This window comes from Papilio machaon, chromosome 4, assembly GCF_912999745.1.
Source record: "Papilio machaon chromosome 4, ilPapMach1.1, whole genome shotgun sequence".
In the NCBI taxonomy this organism is placed as follows: Eukaryota; Metazoa; Arthropoda; class Insecta; order Lepidoptera; family Papilionidae; genus Papilio; species Papilio machaon.
The window spans coordinates 800,550-826,120 of record NC_059989.1 but is presented as its reverse complement, the minus strand read 5'-3'; the positions used below and the strand labels follow the sequence as shown (position 1 = coordinate 826,120).

The 25,571-nt window shown below is 38.7% G+C and overlaps 2 protein-coding genes across 5 annotated transcripts in view; one reads left to right on the top strand and one right to left on the bottom strand.

Moving 5' to 3' along the window:
• Positions 1-295: 295 nt before the first annotated feature.
• On the top strand, positions 296-2,126 carry LOC106718985 (dynein axonemal assembly factor 3 homolog). The gene has a single exon (XM_014513212.2). It carries the CDS (start codon positions 744-746, stop codon positions 2,124-2,126), a length of 1,383 nt encoding a protein of 460 aa, XP_014368698.2. The 5' UTR covers positions 296-743.
• Positions 2,127-5,603: 3,477 nt separating this feature from the next.
• The window catches only part of LOC106718984 (disintegrin and metalloproteinase domain-containing protein 11), a 111,847-nt gene continuing 91,879 nt past the window's right edge, over positions 5,604-25,571 (bottom strand). For 2 of the 4 annotated variants that reach the window (XM_045686914.1, XM_045686915.1), the window contains exons 8-24: positions 24,886-25,058; positions 21,345-21,493; positions 20,834-21,018; positions 18,848-19,015; positions 17,885-18,189; positions 17,484-17,603; positions 17,161-17,338; positions 14,259-14,412; positions 12,595-12,733; positions 10,328-10,480; positions 9,918-9,929; positions 9,092-9,166; positions 8,465-8,523; positions 8,139-8,347; positions 7,652-8,019; positions 7,203-7,454; positions 5,604-6,517 (exon numbers count right to left, since the gene is read on the bottom strand). In XM_045686914.1, the coding sequence (XP_045542870.1) occupies positions 6,337-6,517; positions 7,203-7,454; positions 7,652-8,019; positions 8,139-8,347; positions 8,465-8,523; positions 9,092-9,166; positions 9,918-9,929; positions 10,328-10,480; positions 12,595-12,733; positions 14,259-14,412; positions 17,161-17,338; positions 17,484-17,603; positions 17,885-18,189; positions 18,848-19,015; positions 20,834-21,018; positions 21,345-21,493; positions 24,886-25,058 (2,880 nt within the window). In that variant the 3' untranslated portion in view covers positions 5,604-6,336. The remainder of the gene's footprint in view (positions 6,518-7,202; positions 7,455-7,651; positions 8,020-8,138; positions 8,348-8,464; positions 8,524-9,091; positions 9,167-9,917; positions 9,930-10,327; positions 10,481-12,594; positions 12,734-14,258; positions 14,413-17,160; positions 17,339-17,483; positions 17,604-17,884; positions 18,190-18,847; positions 19,016-20,833; positions 21,019-21,344; positions 21,494-24,885; positions 25,059-25,571) is intronic. The other 2 variants (XM_045686916.1, XM_045686917.1) reach the window with 2 other exon arrangements.

The window sequence follows — 25,571 nt, the reverse complement described above, 5'->3', positions numbered from 1 at the left end:
TAAATTAAATTAAATAAAAACAATTTACTTCTAAGGTTCTCTTTTTTTCTCGTGTCACAACAACTCCTACCTTAAATCATCCGCAACAACTTTTAATATTTTTTTTAGTATATAATATCATATTATGTATTTTTTATTTTATTTAACGATTTGATACATTTTTATATAACTAGCTAATTAGGTTGAAGCAGTGACCCGAAGTGGGCCTTGACCTCCGACAACAAAAGTCTCCGCTTTCTCCGATCCAGCGCCGTTCCCAGTCCCGGACTTACAGCTCCCGAAGATCTTTACCCACCTTATCCATCCAGCGATACCTGGGACGGCCAACTAGGCGTCGTCCCATGTATGCGCGTTTGACACCACGAACATCATCCATTCTTTCTAAGTGGCCGAGCCAGCGGAGACGTTGGGAATAAGGAAAAATGCTGAGATTGAGAAACTAGTAGCCGAGCACAACATCACTGGCGAGATAAAAACATTTTTATATTTGTTAGGTTATAAATTTAGATTTTCTTACATAAAATCAATACTTAAATGATCGTTTGACTGGCTTTCTAGATTATCAGGTCATTAGTTTTAAGCGGGCGCATCCTCGAGGAGTGCAGTGAAAAATAAAACTCTGTCACAAATAGCCCCGTTTCCATGGCAACCCCCTACTGCACACGCTTCAGCGCTTGTTTACGTTGCTACGACGTTGACAACTTGGCCATTTCTCAGTCGATCGTTGTTGTGTCGAGACAAAAATGTTCTGGGGAACTAGTCCTGCACTAGATTTGCAAGAGGAGTATTTAAAACATGGAGATGAAAACTCGTATGAGCTCAATTTTTTAGTCATCGGTGGCTGTGATGCACGACACCTTATCAAGACTCTGGCTCAAGCATACCGCCACACGAGGCGTTATATGAACATATTTGTCATCGATGGTTGTCCGGAGCTCATCGCAAGACAACTTCTATTAATGTCCCTCGCTTTAGAAAGAACAACGAAATGCGGTCTACTCGAAAAGACCAGGCGGTTCTTGGAAGTATATGGTAATATTCTCCTTCGACCTTCCACCTCCAGGTATTTGACCGCAAAAGCACGTCAACTAATTGGCATGATTACCAACACTGAATACATGAGCTGCCTCCTACCATGCATATCTATAGACCAGATGAAATACCGCGAAAGGGACTACATTGAAAATCTATTCAATTTCTGGACAACAGGAAATACGAATCAGTTTAATGCGTGCGAGCTCTGGGAGCATCGAGTGAGACATAGCCTCGGCTTGCGATACGACACCAGAGCCGGGGTCTTCGACTGGGATTACCACATGCGCCTGAGAGAAATAGCGAAGCAAATATCTTTCCAGGAATATAAGCATTTTAGGGAACATGGAGTGCCATTTACTTGGCTGGAAACGGAGGTATGTCGACCAAATGTCACGTTTGCAGCTGGTGTATACAAGTGCGGGGAGAGATACTTGCACCGCGGATATCTCGGAGATATTGTGACGTCACCGTACATAGCGTATGGATTAGATTGCGAAGATAAGGATATGTTACGTTCTACTCAGGGTGCTAATTTTAAAAGAGCGACCGATGTATCTGAGCGTAACGTCATGCGGATGCTGTACGAACTTGAAAATCGCCAGAAGTTTGATGTTAATTTAATGAACTTGGAGGATGAGAAGAATTTGGGTTTGGTGGTGATGAGTCAGATAGACGCTAAGATCTCTGAGAGTGTGCCTGAAGCACCTTTATTGCTTAGAGAAGATCGTGATACTTACATCAACGTTGATTATGGTAAGGTTCATTTTCTTTCTCTGTCTGCTTTGGATCAGTATCCTCACAAGCCGCCCTTTCAAGGCTTATTCCATGGCGTCTTCGTTGGACAGAATATGCTCCCGCGTATAAAGCCTAGCGTGTGGTCAATGGCGAGAGACGATGCTGTCGTAATTATGGACACTCGTAAATACTTGGTGGAGTTCTTGAAGGAAGACGTGAAAGCTTTCGGTGAACAAATACAGCAGGCCGCGGCGACAGCACAGTGCAACAAGAAATCCACGTTCGATCCCGAAAAAGATGACTTTGCAAAGTTTTTAATTAGAAGGAAAAGTGAAAGTACCGATGTATCTGTTTAAAATAAATGATAAACTTGAACGTTATTTCATTAGCTTTAATACAATAAAAATATGCTTTCTTTCTCTAAATTACAAGCTTAAGAATAAATTTTATTAACGTCACTATGTATAAAGTAAAATTCATATAAATTAACAATGGTAGAGTCTGCAGCAGCATTAGTTCCACCGGTGCAAAACACGACTACACAGAAGACAGGCTTGGAGTGGGAGTAGTGATATTTAACAGTAGTAGATCCCGCAACAACAATATTTGTTGGGTGCACGTATGTGTCGGATCGACCGTAGCAATACCACGACCACACAGAAGACAGGCGGAAAGTGGAAGCGATTCGTTCGTTTCGTCTAACGAGTGTGCGTGCCAGAGGCCTAACTTTAGTCCTCTTTCCCTTCCCACTATTTTCTTATTAGGAAAAAATGGGAAGAGAAAGTTTATTTGTCGGAAGAGGGGACGTATAGAAAGGGGAATTATCCTATTTATGAGCGTCCCCTTCTCCGTTGATTAAAGGTAGGCAACGCATCTGCAATTGTGGGCGTCTATGGGTAGCGTTCGCTTCACTCTTTCGGTGAATTTAGATGGCCGTTTGCTCGTTTGCCACATTTTGATATAAAAAAAATTGCGATGTCCGAAATCTGAGAAGCGAAGTGACAAGATTACATATGTCGATGTCATCGATACGCTGTTACTTGTCGGTATGTTCACAGTCTGTATGGTTCAGGGTAAATAAAACAACTCGATAAAATTTGTGTTCATCTATTTCCTTTCATTATTAATATGTTACATTCATTTAATAAATCATATACTTTAATATATTTACAAGGACCAAAAAATAAAAACTGAAAATGACACAACGTTTCAACGTTTTTTTTTGTTTCGTTTAAAATTCGTATTTTTATATTACATAATATCGCTTAACGTTTACATATCTAATTTAGTTAGTACGGCGTGTTCTACGACCGAGTTATCGTCACCTAATCATAATAACTTATTGAGCATTACTTTATCATATCCTAAAAGTTATAATGTGGGTTTTCACTACCGAAACACTCCCCACAAACATAACGTCATCCCTCACACCACCTTTGAAAACATCAGAGATAACAATATGATTCTTACAGGTGCATCAGCAGTTGATGCCGACGGTTAGACTTTTATTTGCTTCCTAGTCTCTAAACCAATCGGGACAGTTTTACATAAACTTGAGCCGTAAGGTTTAGAAGCTTCTTTAAACGGCCTATTTATAGACAATTCATTAATCATTACTGTATAATCGCTTCCGAAGTCATGAAAACGAAACGAAACAGTATTAAGATTATGTTTTTGAAAAAAAAAACAGAGATATGCACAAGAGTTTAAATAAATTCTTAATGGTCTATTTAAAGTACAAAAATTTAAGACAAAACATTAAGGTTTATAAACAATGAAGATGAATGTATTAAAATACAGTAAATTAATCATTGTTTTTACAGAATCATATAAATAATCTATTATTAAGTATTCATTTTTAATATAAAACTTGGAGAACTTATCGTAATGTGCGTATTGCATGTTTTCTAAAATAAAATTTTAAGTACCCACACGTTTTAACAATTAATGAAATCATGCTTAACACAAGTGATGTGTGTATGTCATAAAAATGATCACATATAAAAATGAAACAAATATAATTCACAAAATTAGTCTAAAAAAGATTTAGTAATACGAACTATAATGTGCGTTTTTAATCTACAAAACGTATTACTTATATATATATATATATAGTCAAAATCAAATATCATGACGTCAGTTAGTGCGATACAAAAGCCCTCGGTGACGATCACCCGGGTCGTCATCGGCCGACAGCGGGGCGCGGGCGAAAGGTTTGTCACAATAATTCTCTAAGTACCCTTGGGGCGCCCCGCGGCGGCCGGAACACGGCCCTGAGCAATGGCGGTGTACGCGCCGCCCGCAATTGACGTGTTAGGCCTACGTACGATGTGCAGCTTCAAAATCACCCTTACGGCTCTCGTAATACGGGCCACGGACGCAGTAGGTTCCGAGCGACCGGAGCGCGCGCACGCGTCGCCCGCCGGCCGGCGCTCCCCGCGCACCTCTACGCAATTGCTGTTAATAGAGCGTTTGGTGCTGTTCGACCGCAATACGGGTTCTTTTACGAACTAATGAGTTGTCCTTTACTAAATGCAAGCTTGATGAACTAAGTATATGATTTTTCTCATGTGAGATAAATCTACAACGCTACTTTCGTCCATTTATCTAGTGAATTTCATTTATCAGTGATAATTACGATGATGGTGATGATGATCAAGAGTTAATACCCATAAAAGATATCGAATAATAAACCTTCATAAATATAAACAATAAGATACATTCATCTTAGGTAGGCTTAGATAGGTTCATTGAAGAAGCTACGTCTAATGTCATCTATGGAAATTATTAGTTTGGAAAGTCACAACATTAGGACGAATTGAGATCAATTTAAATCGTTTAAGAATCAGTATGAGATGAAATGTATGGATGAGGAGATTACCCTTACATATACTTAACGTAAAGGACAACGTCTCTTATTTAATTCAAAAACGTTACACTTTTTCTAATTACATCATTTATTTATAGGCAGTGTTGTGTCGTTAGCGACTCGAACCCGCGGGCGGTGGGCGTGGCGGGGCGGGTCGCAGCGCCGGCACACAGTACTGATCACGACTACCCTGTACTGTACGCTTCAATAAAAACTATTCAATTCTTAATTATCATAACGAATATCTAATGGGATTAATTTATTTGAGAGCCGACGCGCGACGGCCGGACGCAGCCGGACGCAGCCGGACGCAGCCGGACGCAGCCGGACGCAGCCGGATGCGGTCACTATTCAATACGTTAACTGTACTTTAACCTACGATTAATATCTGTGGCATCGCCACCTAGCCTAGCGTAATTCCGAATGGAAACAATAACCTCCTAATTCGATCACAAACAAACAAACGTAAATTGAACCGTAACACTGCGACTCTTCACCTTTCTATGTTCTGACGTAAATTCGTTTCAGAGTCAATACAATCGTAAACATCATATTTATTATTTATATAGTGTATATTCTGATACAATTTGAAATAATCTTTATTCACAATACTGGATCTATTTAGAACTTGTGTACATTATGGGCTAAATATAAAAATGTCTAGTGCACGGTGTGCGAGGGCTAATTTGAGAAATTCAAAACTAGATTTACTATTATATAATTTTTATTGTTTTCGACTTGAGTGAGATCTCGAGCGATAAATTGGTGTCATTTATACCCTTTAAATGAGAATGGGCTCTCATATTCTGAAGCTTTAAAGTATTAAATAGCGTTCATTACATAACGTTAAATATCCATATTACTATATATTGTGTTTACTTATAGAAATCAACAAATTATATAATTAGTTGTAAAATTAAACTTTATCGTATGCGAGTAATTTTATTATCTAACAAACTATTATAAAATATAACGACATTCAACAAAAGTGTTTAGAACGTTTGTGGTTTACAACTTCATGTTACACATTGAGCTCAGTGTGCGAGCACCCTAAGCGAGGCGCGGGACGTCGCGTACGGGGCGGGGGGCGCGCGGTCTGTGACTCCAGGACGGATGCGTCGCGCGCGCCCTCTGCGCCCGCTCACCGCGTCGCCTTCGCTACAGCGATCGTCCAGAAACTTGGACCTTAATGTAACACTCGCACAGTTCAGTGACGCGGCCGAGCTCGTCGCGGTGCTCACCAAACTGAGACATTAAAGCTTCGCTTAGGGTTACATTTAGCTCAATTTGTTAATCGCCTATCTAAATGGGAAGCCACCCGAGCGGTGGGCGCGGCGGGGCGCGAGCTCGGGCGCGTCGCACCGCACAACACTTACGCTACGTCCGTACAATGATGAATTCCTTAAAGCTACTTTAGAGATGCAGGCCGCGCCGGCGCCGCACGGACCCGCAGAACATATAATAAGAGTAAAGCGTATCGATTTATGGAACGAATATAAACATTGTAAGGAGGCGCGGGCTCGGGCGGCGCGGGCTCGCCTCGCGGCTACACTAGCTTCATCAATATTATAGTTTTCAGTCATATCGTTTATATATGTGCATAATATTTACAGTTCACCGAAATACGTATCGAGAGGCGACGCTGCGTCGCGCTCTAGGTGCGATGCTAACGGGCTACGTGTGGCCGGCGCGGGGGGTCAGTGGTTGTACTCGGGGAAGGCGGCGGGCGCGTGGACCGCGTGGGCCGCGTTGGGCCCGTGCCGCGCGTCGGAGCTCTCGCTGCCCGCCGGCGAGGGGTAGTATTCGCGCACCGCCGCCGGCACCGCGTCTTCACTCGCCCACCGGGCTAACTGTTGTTGAGCTTGAATAAATTCATCACTAGAAAATGATAGAGAAGAGGAAGGGACAGTGCAGGCGCGCGCTCCGCGGGCTCCCTGGTCTACGCTCCCCGCGCCGTTAAGCCAATTCTTTGTTTGTACATACATCTATATGTACCTAATCAATTTGTGGTCAAATTTAGATACATATACTACTTCTTATAATTACCCAATACTTTTGAATTTCTTAAGACATGTAAGATTTACTTATCATTCTCTTATTCTTGTTGCTTTATTTTTAATAACTTGTTTTAGTTAAAATTTAGTATGTCGAAGAGTTAGACCGTGGAGCCCGCCGGTAAGTCCTAGCACCGTGTTGCAATGAAAGTGTTAAATATTACGAGTATATTGATGTGTGATTAATATGGTGTTGCAAGTAGCACAGAAGTGTATTCGATTTTTAATATTTATATTATAACAGTAGTAACATAACAGCTTGTGTTCTATAACAAAGTTTTATACATTCATTTAACGACTATGAACTTTTTAAAGTCAATTAAACCGCACTGGGTCTGCGTGGTTGACCATGGCTTGACCCTGACCCTTTACTTGGTTGGGACTGGAGACATATATTATAAGCCGACTACGACTTTTCAAAGGCACATCGTGACTGGTGTAATGTTTGTTAAAAGGTTAGTGTATAAAAAATTATAACTATAAATATAGGTATTGAATGCGATGCTTACCTCTCACTGTCCGGGGCGTCGCGCAGTCGCTCCGTGTCCGCCGTCTCGTAGAGCGCGTCGTCGTCGGGGGGCACGCGCGAATGCCCCGCGTGCCCCGGATGCGCCCCGTGCCCCGGGTGTACCACGTGTGCCCCGTGCATCACGGCCGTCGACGGCCCGCCCGCGTACATGCCTGGGTGATGACGCGCACTACCGCGGAAGCGGGGGTACGCAAACCGCGACTCCTCTTCACCGACGCGACCTCGGCAACGTCTAGAATTGTTTGTGCTCTTAACAGGTGCATCGAGTGTTGATTAAAATACTGTCAACCATTAATGATTTCGTTGAAAATGTGTAGATACCGTTCAAAGTCAAATATAAAAAGAACAAAACAAAATCCAGACATTAATTTTCAATGATAATCATGAGAGTTTTGTATTAACAACAATGTTCTTAAAGGTAATACTCACGCGGGCACCTCCCCCGGCTCGATCCTGTAATGTCTGTCCGCCTCCGTCTCCGACATTCGTATGTCCTCGGAACCGGAGGGGCTCATGTGCCGGCTGGAGTGGTGCTCCAGCTGCCGGATCAGGTCCTCCAGATTCCTGATCCTGATGGGCCCGCACTGGGGCGCTTCGTCTTCTTCCTCGTCGCCGGCTCGCTGTCGACGCAGCTCCGCCTCGTGGATCTTCTCGGCGCTGGGCGCACGCTCCCGCTTGTACTCGTATTCCTGCAGTGCGCGCAGGTCGCCGGAGCCCACCGCCACCTGCCCGCTGGCACGCTGGGCGGCCGCGGTCTTCAGGGCCACGATTATATTCTCGTGGTAACCGTTTAAGTCCTGAAAGAAATTGGTTTTTAATTAGTACATTTATTTTAATGTTCTCGTAAATCAATAACTCCGAATGAAGTAACGAAAAAAGTAAGTTCATAAACAACTAAAGGATCGTCAAAACTGACTTTAAACTTATACTCCATGTCCGCAACAGCTCCCGAAGGTTCTTGTCCATCAGACTGCGAGCCTGCTTCTAGCTGTTCCGACTGGGAGTCGTCACCCCACTTGTCCTTGCCATCCACAGCGCCATAGCCGTGCTTCTTGAGTATTCCTTTCTCTGGAAGCTTGGCCATAGAGTTCGGTGCTACGTCTATGAATGCTATGTCTTCTTCACCTGGAAATAGAGGTAAAATGAAAATAATGTATTTATTTAATTAGCTATTTTAAGTTACAAAACTAAACATACAGTTATTTTCACATTCCATGATATAAACATGAAGTAGTAACATACCTGAATGCGTGGGCTCGTCTTCACTGCCGGAATGAACTCGTTTCATTTGTTTGTGATCTCTGCAACACAGATAATGTTTTTGACAATAATGATATTTAAATGTAAGAAGATTTAAACGGAAATTTTGTATAGGTATAAAACTCCAAAGCGTAAAGCGCTCAATGAAATGATATGGGCAATGGCATAATGTATGAACAATGAATGTTCTCTCTTGGCGACTTCTTACCGTGGTAACGTTATCCAGTATACTCAAACTTTAATTAACCGGGTTTATTTTATATGCCGTCTCTAGCCCTCAGTCTCTTTATGGCATGGCTAAAAGTCGGTGCCTACTACTATAGGGTCTGTGCCGTGCCATGCTCAATGTCCTAAGGCCACGTACGCATTGAGGAGCGCTCAGCCGTCCTGCTGGCTTGAAATCGACTGCAATCTAGCATTAACCGTGTTTTTAGACTGAATACCAACTGTCCCATTGGACGTTAGTAGCTAGTAGACCTTTAAATAATTATAGCGATCCTTAGTACCTACTGGACGACTGACTGTGTTTAGGTTATCCGCACAATGCGCAGAGGCCCTAATATACTGCATACTTTCTCGTTCTGTTATTGTCTTAACCGATCTACTTACGGATATCTACTAGTACTGCCTGCGCCTGACATGTGGTTTCCATGTTTGAAGATCACGCGCTGAGAATCACCGCGGCTGAAAATTTCAAGGCTTAAAATGATCTATACCTACGTACTAGTACTATGTTAAAGCCTAAGTTTGCATATCTAATGCTACTCGTGTGATCTGGTAACACTGTTTGAATAGGGATTTGGGATGCAGCTAATTTTAATTTCTACGGTTATTTAGTGAGATTCATTGTACTGTTTCTCTCACGTTCATGTTTTCCTAATATTATTATTTACACAACTTTGAATAACCTTAATTATATGAAAAACCTTTTACAATACAGTTTCCTTTTTTAAACATAGTAAAATATTTGTTTTGCAGCGTTGTGTTATTATAGAGGTGTTATTTTATAAGATTTCAGCCTCAGTTTACTTGTTGGATTGTCAAAGCAAAATGATCAATTGTATTGTTTTTAACTTATCCCTTTTTATCGTAGATTATATAATTACTTAGCAATTTTGCCAAACGTAAATAGAAATTTTGCATAACTTCACTAATAAATATGCAGCCTTAAACTAAATGAAATTAATCAAAAGAACATTTTTCATAGGCGATAAAGAGAAATATGTAGTCAAAGCGTGTCTCTTAACGCGTATGTAAATGTGTGAATGTGCTCGGTCACACTAAAAATTTTATTCAATGAGGACTTCAAAGGTGAACTAGTCAATGTCTCAACCATCAAAGCATTCTTAAGCTCAGTGAAATAAAAGCGAAAATCGTGTCAAAAAAGATGTCAGAGCAGTGAGGCGCAAGAGAATTGCGGCAAGCGTCGACGTACCTTAGAAGATTTCTGTTTGAGAACACCAGATCCGTTTAGAAGAGGAAACAATAATTTAATTTTGGGAATAAATTAAACAAAGGATTTAGAGAAATAAACGTGTTTCGGCACAATTTAAATGTAGACAAAATTATTATATGAGATAGAAAGAGAATGAATACATAAAAAAAGGATAAGTAAAAATTCTGAATTCGTTTAAAATCAAAAAGTTAGCCGTTAGAGAGAATATTGTGAATTGATGAGAAAAGTGATAAATGTTTCGTGTTAAACTGATTTGTTTATTATAAGATTAAAATGTAGAATTAGAGATCATTAGAGATTATAAATGTAAAATATAGACAACGAACTTGGGAGTGAGACAGGGGATAATCTACATTTAGATAACAACAGAGTTAATGTTGATGCCGTACCTGAATGTGTTGTTAAAGGAGTGCATTTTGCCGCCATCGAGAGAAATGTCCTCTTGCGAGTTGTTGGACGTGGTGGAGCCAGCGGGGAAGCTCTTGCCGAGGTTAGGTTTCTTGACATACGGTGGATCGTATTTCGGCAACGTGCTCTTTCTCCTGATGCAGGCGTGGCGTGGAAACGCACACTCAGATCAATCGATTACGTTTATAAAATCGTGCTAATTTTGACCAATGAAAAGGATCGAGAACACCTCCAAATTTAATAGGGATTAGATTTTAAAATTTTGATTTTAGTTTTCGTTTCCAAAGAAATTTTTAGACAATTTTCAAATTTTTAATTTAATCTCTTAGATAACTAAAGCTGAATGCCTTTTTTTTGTTCCATCAATGTACCATCTACGGGAATTTTATCACTTCCTCTTAAGCTACATCCACCTCATAATCTTATCTATAGTATATATATAAAAGAAATATCTATCTATATATATAAAAGAAGGTTGTTTTAGTTACACCATTTATAACTCAAGAACGGCTGAATCGATTTGACTGAAAATTGGTGGGCTGGTAGTTTAGAACCAGGAAACGGACATAGGATAATTTTTACCCCGTTTTCTATTTCTTTTTTATTCCGCGCGGACAGAGTCGCGAGTAAAAGCTAGTAAGTAATAAGTAAATGGTTAAATTGTATTAAAACACCTTTCTTTATTTTGGCGCAGTAATTCTTGACAAGTTTAATAATTAATTCAATTTAGTTAGAATTTTTATGTACAGAAACATGTTTATCTTGTGATAAAAATTGTGTTACAGTTTTTCTTTTGTTTTAAACTGCTAGACATGTTGCAATTCCTCTAGATGGTTATTTAGAAACACGAGTACTTAGACAACACTTTTCCTTTTATTTTTTGCTATTAATATTAAGAAAGAATAAGACTAAGGCATCAGCTTTCGTTTATCTCTGGCAAATTTATTCTTTAATGTTTACTCTTGTGTACTATGAAAGATTTTAATAGAGCTTTGAAAGTTCATATCGTAAATTAATTTGACTGTTAGAATTTTGATTGTCCATAGTATTCAAGAGTAACATAAAATTAAATGCGAGGCTGGCGCTTTTGGATATTTTAATTAAATGTAAAAACTATTGAAAGATTTTGAATCTGACTACATCTTTACTTTTCGTTTCATTCCTCATGGGAATTAATGTCGAATGGTTACATAATCGTAAGATTGATCTTAGCTTAGTGATTTCAGCGTCTTTCCAGTAAAAATGTTTAAATGCGTACTTATAGTTGTAATTCTTTAACATGACTGTAGTTAAAATCTATTCTCTAATGCTACTCATATCATCAGAAGATGGACGGTAGCTATTTTATTATGAAAAATTATATTGAACATAATCAATCTATCTAAATGAATGGAAAGAAACTTCTGATGATATCTATTTTCTTATTTTTTTAATGGAAAGATACAACTGATACGTTAAATACAGAACATCAGGCGTAGCTAACTAGATAGACAGCTGCATGAAAGAAGATTCCGTGCATCGCACATTCGCTTCTCGTGCAAGAGTTGACAGATATCGGTGGTGATGTTGATAGGTGATGGTCGGTGAAGTCAAGTCGAAGGATCTATATCTTCTCTCTGTTCCATATTCTTTGCTGTATGTATATACTTCAGCAATGAAGGTCTGAGAGACGCAGTGTCTTACTAACGGTAACTTTAAGTACTCGCGCGAAAAAGGCAAGAGGCGCGAGGGACATGGATGGCGGGAAGATATAGATGCGACCGCGCCGCCGGGGAGCGGAGGGCGTCCCGACACCCGGCGCCCGGCAGCGCGGTCGCCGACCAAGAAAGGAAACGAAAACGAGTCACAGTTCACATAAGCCAATGCATACATCCAAGAGCCCAGAATCTTAAGGGTTTGCTTCGAGGTGTCGCTCGAGTACGACGTGGAAAGCCCCGTAGGCATGCAGCAGGCGGCCGGGCGACGCGGCGCAGCGCGGCAGTGCGCGGCGAGTGCAAGGGCGCGACGGCGCGGCGCCCGGCCACCGCGGACGCAGAACCACAGATCAAATGCAGTTGCACCCGCCGACTAGTTCTACGACCACAACGCAAACGACAAAAATCTCCAAATAACCAAAACATAAACTCAATCGTCGAATACGAAAAAGAAACACCAACGCTAACGTCTAAAATAAACATACAAGTATACGAAGGTGACGATTTAAATTTCTCCTTAAAGACTACCTTTGGTCTGTTTTCTGCTCACTAACCTTAGGCACAGGGAGAAGTTTTTGTGTACTACGACTGACCTGTAGCAGAGAGCGCTCAGGGCAAATACTATGAATACCCCCCCTACCACAGACATGAGCACCGCCACGAGGAATACCGTGTTCGAGCCGTGGTAGTTCTCTGCGCCCAAAGAGAAGGTTCGTGAGTCGCGCAGCCGCTGCGGTCGGTGAGCCCCGGGGGTCGGGGCCCAACGAGCGCGGGCGTCGCCGGCGGGCTCGCGGTCGTGGCCCCGCGGTCCGTACGGTGCGGTGCGGTAACATACGATATGATGCGATACGACACGAAACGACAAAACCATACGACACGACGTTCACAGCGCGACAACACCGAGATACCGGTTACCTGAAGCAGTACGCCATCCAGGCGAACCCCACGAACACGGAGAGCACGACCGCGAGCAACATAATGACCATCATCATGGTGCTCATCTTATTCCCCTCGTGCACACCTGCAAGAGAGGGGTCCCGCGCGTTAGTGCGCCGGCGACGCCCGCGCTCCGCCGCGCATTCCGAGCAATGCCCTACACTCACTTACTGCTCCAAACTCTATCTAAATCTTACTCTCAACAATTTTCATTAATTTGGAAGAGCAGTGCTCGAATATGGCCAATTTCAATTTATAAGCAATACAAAGTATATACAGTAGGGGGAATAGTACAGACAGACAGACATACACCTGAAATCATAACACAGCAATTAGTTGTCGTAGCTGTAGATAGGTCGTGAGTGATGGTGACCACAAATATTTAGGCATATGTTTGTTGAATTCAATGTAATATTTGAATTCAAAAAACATTTTGACAATAGGGTGGGTAGCTCCTAGAAATAAATATTATTGTCGCCTTTGAGAAAACCATCACCCAAAACCTCTCGAGAAACCTGAAAGTAAAAAAAGCGAAAGAAGAAATTAATAAAGTGTTAGAGAAAATAGAAGAATACGCAAACAAATTTATAGCAGATGTTGTTCAGAAAGCGACAGTAGTGTAAATAAAAATAGTAAAAATCAGAACGAAAATTTGGTCAAATAACAATTTGACAAGAATAGAAAATAGATATATTTGTTTTAGTTAAGAACTTTATATTTAAGTCTTAAATCTTTGTTTCTTAATTAATAAAAAAAAAAAAATTTAATGTTAAAAGTTGTAACCAATTTGAACTTAATATGTTAATTCTAGTTGGTACATTTGAATTAGATAACACAGAAGCAAATGAAAAAAAAAATCAATTGGGAAGAATATAGTTTTAGAGCTTAAACAATAAATTCCTTTTATTTATATACTTGTTTTGTCTCAACCAGGAATCGAACCCAGTAATCGCGAAGTACTCGAATAAAATATAGACAGTCGTGAATATTTCGTACTATTATTGCTACACTCACAGTTGTTAAGAATCACCCTTTTAATATAGATTTAGTGATTAATTAAGGAAACTGAGTAACAGCAATGAAATTGAAAATTAATACCGATTCAATAATAGCTATTGTTAGCTAAATAATTAAAAAAAACAACTGTCGTAGCTTATTTATTTTAATGGAAATATTTAAATAAATCATTTGAGGTCTGATATTATCGCTACCATTATTATGGTCTTTAAATTGACCTTCTATATGATAGTTATTAGGTGAATTAGTACTGGTGTTGACTCACCATATGGCGTCTCTTTCTTAGTCATGTTATAGGCGGTCTTGGTGGTGTTCTCGGGGACGTAGGGCGCGGGCGAGGGCGGCAGCGCGTCTGGCTGCGAGCAGTCCGGCCCTGTCCAGCCGCGGTTGCATACACACTTATTGGCGTTAGAACACACCTGGAAAGACAAATAAGTATATGATTAAAATAAAAATTATTAAACCCGTTACCTCGACCACTGCATGTTTGTCTGGCTTAGTAAAGCTTCGAGTTTCGTCGATATGTTAATAAAGTGTAAAATTGTTTTCAAAATACAGTACACACGTGTCCTTAATAACATTTTAATAAAGCAGTTGTTGAAATACAAAATTAATGTCGACGAAAAATTTGTGTACAAATTAAATACAAAATTCGTCAATTAGTTGAGGCGTTGGCCGGAAGCTTGGCTCGCGAAATGTTTTCGTATTACTGAAATCAGTGGCCGCTGAAATCGCTTATAGTGCTCGCCAGCCCCTGACAAAGTTTAATTGGTGCCGAATTAAAACTTATATAATCCCGAACGGTGGAAAAACAAGGTCGGCACCGAGTGCCACATTTTTACGCATCAATTAATTCATTCGTTTGTCTGATTATTTTATAATGATAATGGTATAATTATTTAATAAAGATTGATAAAGTCATCAATTCCTTTTGAAAAAAAAAATGTATTGTTTGAAAATGCATGACATAAGACAAATTTGTCAGTAGCTCAGGTCAGCTCATATATTCCCCAAATGAGGGTCTCGTTTCTAAATTTAATTATGGACGATTAGGTTCTGGGATTTTGGGGTTTTAGAAGTTATTAGTGGTCTAATATTTACTATCAATAAATTTTGATAGAGATTAATTTCCGTAGCCAATATAGATATCTTGCTTGTCAATCTCTTTCAGAAAGTAAATGTATGCGCTTTAAAATTAACTATTTCATTTTACTAATACTAAAAAATATCTAAGTCTAAATTAATCTAGCTTCAAGAAGACAAGCAAAGTGCAGGGGAATCTGCATCATTCTAACTAAAGTATTATGGAATACACTTGGGAACACAACGGGTTTAAAATGAAAAGCTTTAAGTATAAAGCTCTTCATACCCGGTTTTGTTTTGGAAATATATTACATCTAGTGTATGTTCTTATTCTATGTAGTGTATGTTGTATTATGTTCTTTAATATTTGACTCCAGTATTCCATCTGCGTATAATTGAATTTTTTCGTTTTTCATTAACATAATGAATTCCAAAAATCTAGAATTTGTTAACGTCCTGCAGCACGAATATTTATGACAAATCGGACGTAAAATGGCTCAGGGGTTAAGCACTTGACTTGCAATCTGCAGGTCCTGGGTTCGAATCCCGCCATGTACCAATGTGTTTTTTCGATTTTCGATTTACATATGTACATTTAGCCGACGTTCTTACGGTGAAGGAAAACATCGTGATGCAACCTGCACATATCTGAGAAAAAATTCAATGAAATGTGTGAAGTCAACCAACCCGCACTTGGCCAGCGTGGTTGACTATGGCCTAGTCACTCCTAACTTGGGGTAGGCTCCGAGCCCCTCGGTGGGGACGTACAGTGAGCTGATGATGATGATGATGGACGTAAAATACACCAAAAATCTCATACTAATTTTCACATTCGTTCTAGACCCACTGGAATTAAAACAGAAGTAGGTAATTATGCTTGATAAAATATTCTATACCTATCTTTACAATATAAAATTCTATTGTGCAAGTTACATAGAAGGCATGCATAGATAATGGAACTGCCATTTCATGTTTGAATAACATTCAAAATTGTGTTGCAACTACCCTCGAAACTTTGCCGTCGTGCGGCCATTTTATTAATTACGAGGTGCTAATTACGAAGTAACAAGTCTGTTGAAGGACAGTGGTAGATAGGATCGCAAAAACATTTATACCTTGCAGGATTGAGGTCTTATGTAAGACAATAATTATGTTAGATTTGTCAATTGAATTGATACGAGATTTCACTTTGATTTGAAGCAGTTATATTCACAAATCTTTTAGCGATGACTTTTTGTATTTTCGATTTATTTCTTGACAGTAAATGATTCACCGAGATTCACAGAAAGATTTCGTGGGTTTATTGTGACCTCTTGCGGTCAAAACGATTTAAATAATTTTGAAGACTGTCCGGAGTGTCTAATGTCTTTAGGTAGTCTTATTTATTAGTTGTTTAAATAAATAATGGACAAAGGTTGAGCCTGGCCATTCAACGGCGAAATGCCGCCAGTCTCTTGGGCACCTTACCCTGCGAGCGCAGCGATTTGGGGTCGATTTTTTACATAATCTATTTTTATTTTTAGTTTGGTATAAGTATATGGTTTAGTTTAGTAGTTTTAACATATTATTCATAGCTTTAACATAATAATGTTATGTAATTTAAATTTAATTGTTGTAGTTAATATTAATATTAATTTTAGAAGAAATATAATTATTTCAGTTCTATGTAATACAAATAAAATAAATAATTGCTTATAAATTAACAATGTCCGATGTAATCTCGAGGTCGGTCCAATTAAATGATAATGAATTTAAACTAGGGCGCTGGTTAGTTTGCGGCTCGGCCTCGGCTGGCACCTTTGCTACACGGATTACGGTGAGGCGCTGTGGTCGCTAAATTGTTTAGCGGTCGGCGAAAATTAACGTCTTAACTACAACAATCTTCTGATCTACTGGTACACGTTGTTAAAATAAAAAGGAAATTGAAATAAAATAAAATCCTTGTCAGCTAATTATAAGGTAAAGACGGAGAAGAAGAAAAAGGGGAAAAGTCTTTCTGTACATCCCATTTTAATTCATTAAAGGTATTTTTCGTCTTATACTCTTGTAAAGTCGAGTTGCTTGTTATAAAGTGGTAGACTCACCCCTCTAGCAGAACACTCGTGGTTGTTATGGTCGGTAGGGCACTTTGTGTGGTCGATATAGGGGAAGATAGAGGAGCAGGTCTGGTTGACGCAGACCAAGTTGTCGCCGCACGGTGTACCGTCACGCACCAGCCCTAGCGGCCCGATCTCCGAGTGCTCGGGAAGACCAGTCGTAGCCCTGGAATTATTAATGCGGGATGGGTATTAAGAAGTCTAAAATTCAATTAGGTCAACGTACTAACTCCTTTTTTTTAATCATTATCAGAATTATATGAACATCTACTAAATTTTTACTGAACGTACTAATTATGTGACTGACTTACTTGCATTCGTACTCGTTGCCTTTGATAGTAATGACAGTCCTGGTATAGTAGTCGTCCATACCGGGCACTACGGGATACCGGTTGCCGAGCTGGCACTGCAGCGATCCGCATCTCACGTTCCTATACACGTACAAGTTTAGTTATAAAGGTCACATTAAGATCTTCTAGATTGAAGAGAACTTAAAAACTAACAGATTACATTGAAATAATTTGTGCCTTGAATAAAAAATAAACACCGATTAATTTAGGAAAGTGAAGGTCTACGGAGTTGCATAAAGTATTGATTATATTTGACGTTAATTTAAAACAATTGACAATTTTTCATAAACTTGTATATATAACTTTTCATATGTCCGTAGATGTGATGATAATTATCCAGTCTAATTAGAAAATTCACTCACTCCATATCACATTTGATGTAATGTCCATTGCTATCTTTTCCGCAGTGGCCGGTCACCGCGCCTTTAGTGTTGGACTGTTCGAAGCATTCCTTGTCCGCGCCGATGGTGCCGGGACCCCAAATCCGTTCGCACTGTAATGAGAGTGTAGGACATTGACCGGCGAAGCAGTACCCCTTGCCGGCTTCGCAAGGTTCCCCATTCTTTCTATGGGCGTCGACTGGACAGGCTCCCGATAGCCCTGTGCAGGTCTCTTCCAAGTCACATTCGTTAGAGGATTCTCTGCAGACGATGCCTCTTTGTTTGAGCTGTAAAAGAAAAAGATAAATTGAATCTTATAGCGATTTCACGATTTAATAACACTATTTGAGAAACCCAATATAATGTTATTGAAACTTTGATCATTATAAGTCAAATCTAGTTTATAATAAGATAAAGTAAAAAAGGAAAAAGATAGAAAAAGAAAAAGTTTAACTTATTAAGGGATGACCTTTTTTATAATCTCCCTTGAATCCCTTTTTCAAACGTTCATCATTTAAGTACTTTAAAATAAATTTGAAAGTCGGTATTATCTCCTTCAATTATATTTAAAAAAGAACACAAAATAGCTTGAGCAATTAAATTTAATATCGCGTTACTCAATTTCGATGAGCGTCTGAAATATTATACGCCATTACGAAATTGATTTGAATACCAAATTATTGTTGGCTATGTCAATGTAAATAAACAGAATTCGGAGACAAAAAATATCTCGAGGGACGACAAAAACATTTGCGAAACAATTTTAGTTATTTTTCCTACGAAGAGAGTAATTCTGCTTTGATCTTCTTATTTTTTTGTAATGGTTTATGAGAGGGTCTAAAAAAAATGTAATATTAATCCAACGTACAAAAAGTACCTGGATATTGTATCTTATGTTTTTTTTTTGTTATCTGTGTATGGGTGGTCGATTATTGCGTGGTTTACCTGGCACCTCTCGCAGCACTCGCCGGACGCGCACTGCGCCTCTTTAGTGAGGCGGCAGGTGAAGGGGTCGCAGCAGGGATTCAGGTTATGGCATTCCGAGATGGTGCCGCAGTCGCATTCTTCGCCCTCGTCCAGCCTCCCGTTGCCGCACTGACGGTGTACCACCAGCTGCACCACATAACCAAATGAGTCGCGGTGTCAACAATAGAGGGCGGTGTACTTTATTTATTTGCAAATTATAAAAATACATACACCTTTAATAAACAAAACGTTTCCCCGCGTTCAATTCACAAAGGCCCATAAAGCCCGAACATCTCGATCTAACTTTATATTCGCGGGTAACGAAGAACGTCTAGATATTTCGACGCGCCTCTATTGAATTTACATTGCAATTGAACGCGCCGCTCTGATCGTGGATTGAAGGCTTTCAAATACGGCCTTGAACACGTGTAATATAGAAAAGGGGTGCGTGCCTCCGCAGCCGGAGAAATAAAAACACTCTTTAAGGTACAATCATCTGCCGATAAATATGTATGTGCCGAATCGAAGCAAGGCGAGGCGTGCATTAGACTGTCACAGGGCTGTCAACAAAACTTTTGAAATATTCCGATATTAAAGCAAGCTGTAAATGTACGTAGTCTACATCTTTCGCCCGTTTCGGAGCATGGAACAGCACAGCGTAATACCTGTGATACATTTGCAATTTCAATTATTATTAAAGAAGAAATAGATAGAGTACTAATTGTACTTAATAGCGAAAGCGAAGTTCGCTTGCCTTTCACAGGAAACGAGACAATAATATAAAATACATAAATAATATAATGTGTAGTAGTAAGAAGTATATAACTGATGAGGTTGACTTGTGGCCATTACCTCTACAGTACTCTAATGTAGCCAGTTTTGCCAGCCCTAGGTGTGCGCTATGTAAATTTATTCCAATAAAGTGGTGCGGTCTCTCGGCGCCAGTTATTATATATTCGCGAACGAACTGATAATCTGGCGCGCGGCCGGCCCCGCATTAACATAACTTTTATTAAGAAGAGAGGCCCGCAGACAAACAATGCGGTGTCGCTGATTAATTTTCGAGGTGGAAATCTGTTTTGCATTCGAATCAAACGCGCTAATGATTGAGATGGAACTCGTAGCGACGGTACTTCGACACGCGGAATTTGAATCGGAAAGTTTTCCACGAGTCTTGACTTCGTTGTTATATGATAATGGATATTATTGATTTTAGGAAGTATTGTTTGAAGTTGGTTGTTGTTTTTTATTTGATTGCAAAGTTCAGAGATTATTTTGAAATGTGTTCATTATAATTAGACTAGCTGTCGCCTTACTTTGTCCGCACGGCAATAAAAAAACTACAACCGTGCCAATTTCATCAAGATCCTAGAGCTGTTCTGGAGATATCTTCAAACATACATCCATCCTTCCATCCATTCGCATTTATAACATTAGTAAGATTTGCTTTAGTTACGCGTCTGATGAGATGCTGAAATTAATTATTTAATTTCAGCATATTAGAATTGAAAATTAAATTTGGTTCGAATATTTGTTAACAAAGTAAGTTCTTAAATGGATTTCGTATTAAAGTTAATATTGTCATAAACTACGTACTATAAATTTGAATCCATTAAAGCTAAAAGGATTAAATTCGATTTAGAGAAGAAAATATATCAGCACTTTAGATTTAGCATATCGGAGTCAGGTCTGGCTTAAGGCCAAGATATTTATTTCAAAATAAATGGCGTCTGAATTCTAATCTCTTTTTACTTGGACATCGATACTTACGTAAACGAAAAATAGATGTGAATAACATTTTAACATTAAACTTCAAATAGAAACTGGTTTATAAATTAAATAGATCTTCAAAGCGAGACAAGAGAGCGCTATACCGCTACTGACGTCATCGCCGGACAGTCTTAACAGTACGTACAATTGCGGCTTGTGTATAAGTGAACCTTATAACTTTTGATGGTAACTCACTTCGTTGGGTTTGTTGAGCAAACACAATCCTTGTCCGATACGCAGCTCGTTGATGTAGTCGTTCTTGGAGCAGTCTGAGAACTTGTAGGGCTGCACATTCTCGAGGCCAACGATGGACTGCGCCATGATGCAGCCGTGCCAGTCTCGGCAGAAACATTGTTCGCGACCATCATCGTGGCCCATTCCTGCAGGGTGTTTAGTGAATTTTAAAATTAGTAGCATTAGGGGACTCGGGAAGGAGATGAGAGGAGAAGAAGTAGACAGGCTAGGTCTCTTTAGCTCCTTTCAATATCATTTGAATTCTGCGTCAAATTTTAAAGTCATTTGATGACGAATATACAAGATAATGTCTGCTTTATAATTGTTGTTAAAACCAACTCACCAGCTAGTCATGTCTTAATTCAAATTCTGCAAAAGAGGACTCCTAAGCTGCTGATAGTTCGCGTCAAATGGCTCGGTAAGTCCTATTACTAATTACTCTATGTCACAAGGTTTACTTCCAATTCTGTACCTATATTGTGTCCGATCATATGCGCCATGGTGCCGGCGAGGAGGTGCGGCTCGTACGTGTTGGTGTCCACGGAGATGCCCACTGATTTCGGAGTGCACATGGTGTCCGGCACAGAGATGCCTGACTCGCCTCCGGGAAACGTCAACCCTCTGGAAATAGATATAATTTTAAAAAGTGTACAGTACATGGTCCTAGTAGTAGTAGTTTGTTTTATTTTGAACTAGACTAGATGGATTTGTTCTTAATTTTTAAAATCTTGTTAAATACTTATATCATATTTAATTCTAAAGTCAAGTAAATTTCGTTCAAGCCTTGTGAACGTTGTTGACAATCTCAGACGTAGGTAATCAACTCAACCTCAGGTTGAGTTGTTATCTGTCACATAAAAGCAAGAAATACATCAACTATTGAAATTAGAATTGCCATCACGTTGAAGTCGCATGTTATTTTGCACTAATTGTAGATGTGATGAAGTTTCTAGTCGAATTGTCACTTTGAATAGGAACAATGAACTGACTGTTAGTTGCGTTTGAACCAGAAGCTATGTGTGTTTAGATACCAAACAAAAAGAGCATAGTTAATTAAGCTAACGAGCAACCTGCACTAGCTAAGTATGAGTCGACTGTTCAATAAATTTGTTTTACTCAAAAGTTAGAAATAATATCGTAAATACAAATAAATATTAATCGAGCTTTATTATCCAAATTTAAAGTTGTGACTCATTATGATAAAGTCCGTAGATGTCTACGATGGTGTTATTTAGTCATAGGCGAGGCGCTACGAGTTCGTAATGCTACGGAATGATACTGTTAGTCGATCTCATTTGTAATCCGGCCTCTACGAACTGAATGCTTCGTCAATATTCCTTGACAAACTATTGTAGAGCAAATGAACTCCGACAATGCTACGGTACTCTAATGAACCCGCCTTGATTTCGTATATTTAGGAACATTTCTGATTAACTGGATATTGTACTGCATATCTAGTTTCCTAGGAATATAACTGGAGGTAAGCATAGTTCCATTTAAAATGTTCATCGTGTTTGTACGTTACCAAGTATTACGATAAATTATTGTTAAGGGACAGGGATAAAGACTTAAAATTATTAACCTAGCCTTAATTTTAAAAAGCTTAAAAACTCGACTAACTTAGGCTCTATTTCGTCAAACCACGGAAAAAAATGAATCAAGATAATTCGATAGTCGGCTGACGTGCAATACTTTAATGGTTAACAGCTGGATTTAATAGCACCATCTATTGGCTGCATTTTAAAACATAGGTTTTTCTTTTTTATTTAAACAAAACACTTACTTATTTAGAATAGTGTAGAATAGAATTTAGCAATTAAAAAAAGTTATGTGGAGTGAGATACGAACTCGAACTAACTAATAATTTATCATTTTATTTTTACGTCCTCTGTTTATGTTTTGTGCCGATGTAATATCACATACTTACAAAATGTCTTTACATTTTAATTAAAGTTAAACACGAAATGAAACGAAGAACACGTTGGCATCAAATTACCATTGTTTCCAAATTCGAAAGCACTCTACTAAGTATGAATCCAACTGGTTCGAGACAAAGTTATAACAAGGCATGCGACCGGCGACTACCAAATTACTACAAAGACGTCAGAGTAGTTGCAAGTTCGACCGTGCAAATAATCGAGGCAAGTTTCATACATTCACTGGAAACTCAGTCTTTGACTTATGTATCGTGCGAGTGATTGTCACGTAAAAATTTAACAACAATTATAACAATTAAACATAAAAAATAGATAGTCCATGAAATATCGAAGAACCAAGAAAAGTAAAGCAATCAATCCATATTATACCGCACTTTTCAAAATTGTCTAACCATTGAAGCTAGAGTTAGGTTTATTTATTTATGGTTTCAGATTCTCACTCTTCCGAAGACTATGGTCTGTTTACTTTATTTTTTAAAGAGCTGCTCCGCTCGCCCGGAATTAAAAAAAACTTAATTAGTTGTTCAAGTGTTCTTCCAGACTATGTTCTACATCTATGCCAAATTTCATCGAGATCAACTTAGCTGCTTATAAGCTTATAAAAAAGTTTCAATTAGCAAGGCAACATGTGACGTAATTAATAAAGAGCCGAGTAATCGAATTTGGGTTTTATTGGAATATAAAAGCAAGTTCTTGTGGAAAAGAATTGAGTGCAAATTGGATTGCGATCCGCGTATAGGGTTGGAGGACCGCTGCAGAAACCTCAGAGAGCCGATAAAGGACAGGAAAGAAGGTATATACGAATTCGTGAAGATAGTTTTGTGAACGTGCGTAGCGTGGTTTAAATTTTTATTATTATATCTCATAATGTAATTTGACAAAAATGTTTTATTTTAAACGAAACGACCTGCCCAAAAATATGATATCTCCATGTACAAATGTCATCGTTTAAAATTATGAAAGGATATCCGGCATCCGTCGGAAATTATCACGTTCGCATCTAGACGCGAATCTGTTAAAATAACTCCCTTGAAAATAAGCGGCTGTTGGAAAAGGTACTTTAATGGCTTAAACTTAAATCATAAATTGCCTCCCGATGTCAATCGCAGACGCGTTACGTGAACACTTCGCCGTAGGAAACGTTTATCGTTCAAATTTTATATGCTACGGATTTCGCTTTCGCTAGATTAATCTTGGAAATGTCTGATAACTCCAACACTTCAAAAGGTTCAATCTACTTGCTCTCTATAGGTACTCATTCATCTACTAATAAAAATACTCGTGATTGTTGTTTGTAATTATGGTTACGTTAATACGTGTTTAATACTTATAATATTTTCATATGAAAATCAAAGATATATTATACAAATATAATAATTGTCAATAGAATTTAAAAGTCGACATTGGCATTGTTATCGTAAAATTCAAGGAATAAAAGAAGGCGAACTTATCACAGCTGCTTCTTACACTAAGAGTGGTTTGTTGGTTACTTAATCAATTCCTTAGTCCAAATATACTGTATGTATCTAATGGTATATAACGTTCTTAGATGTCATTGATAAAATCTTACCGTGACAGTTAATCTACTAAGAAATGTTGCCAACCTTTAGAACTGTAGATTTGAAAATGAAATAAATGTAGTTAAAGAGCTTTAGCTGCATCATGACTACCTCAAAGCTTGCAAAGCTCGGCATTAGTTTCATTTATAATTTTAATCTTTAAGCTTCTTTTATGTCTAAGAAATATGAAAAATTAAAGCATAACGAATGTATATTCCTTTAGGTTTACATTTTTTTAATTGTGAGAAAATTTTTGCTTATCTTAGCGCAAGATTCTAAAAAGGAATGATCATTTTTATAGAATGTCTATGAATGAAACACTCTCCCATGTTACATTTTTAAGTAGACTTTTAGATTCTTAATCATAATGTTTATCTGTTTATTAAAGCTTATGAAATAAGAGGAACAACATTCATCTTAATACATTGAATATCACTACGATTTTAACTTAGTAAAGAGAACTTATATGGCTAGTCTGTGGCACTGTATGTGTTAACTATTATAAAGTGATACTTACGTGAGTAACTGTGTGGTATCCTTCTCGATCTTAAATAGTTTCCTGGCGGTGTAGTCGCTGAACTTCTGTATAGCGCGTGTGATATCCTGCTTGCGCTCAATGTCCGCCTGGTCTGCGCTCTGCCACGATTCGATGTACACCAGTGAAACCCGTGTGTTCAGTGTTCGGAAGTACTGAGGACGAGATAACGGTATTAGATTACTATCGACAATACATTTTCTGATTATATCTTTGGGATAATTGATAATTTTAAGATAACCGGCCACTGAAAGGATGAAAGATCGACCTGGATGACAAAAACCTGGTGTGTCGACCTTACATAGAGTTTTAGTAAGAACAGGGAAATTATGACTATAGAAAAAGAGCAGAATTGACTTTAATGAGATTAGAATTGTAAGAGCTATTTGTGGGATGATTGGATTCATCATTACCCTTGCTTTGCTGCGATAAAGATGTATTTTGTAATAAAGACAAGGCTTTCTTTCCTTCTTACTTCTTGATAGTCTTTTCACATTATATAAAAAGTGTCTACTACCGCCTTAGGAACACCTTAAATTTAAATAATCTTAATAAGTTTAGACGTGGAATCCTTCCATCTTCCTTCATCAGCAACAAGAGAACCGTAGTACAAGATATCGAGAGTTACCTATTCATAAATACCAGTGACTATTTCTACGTAAAAATTC

Excerpts from the sequence above, each read along its gene's own strand:
- LOC106718985 (XM_014513212.2), top strand. The coding sequence starts at position 744 with ATGTTCTGGGGAACTAGTCCTGCACTAGATTTGCAAGAGGAGTATTTA.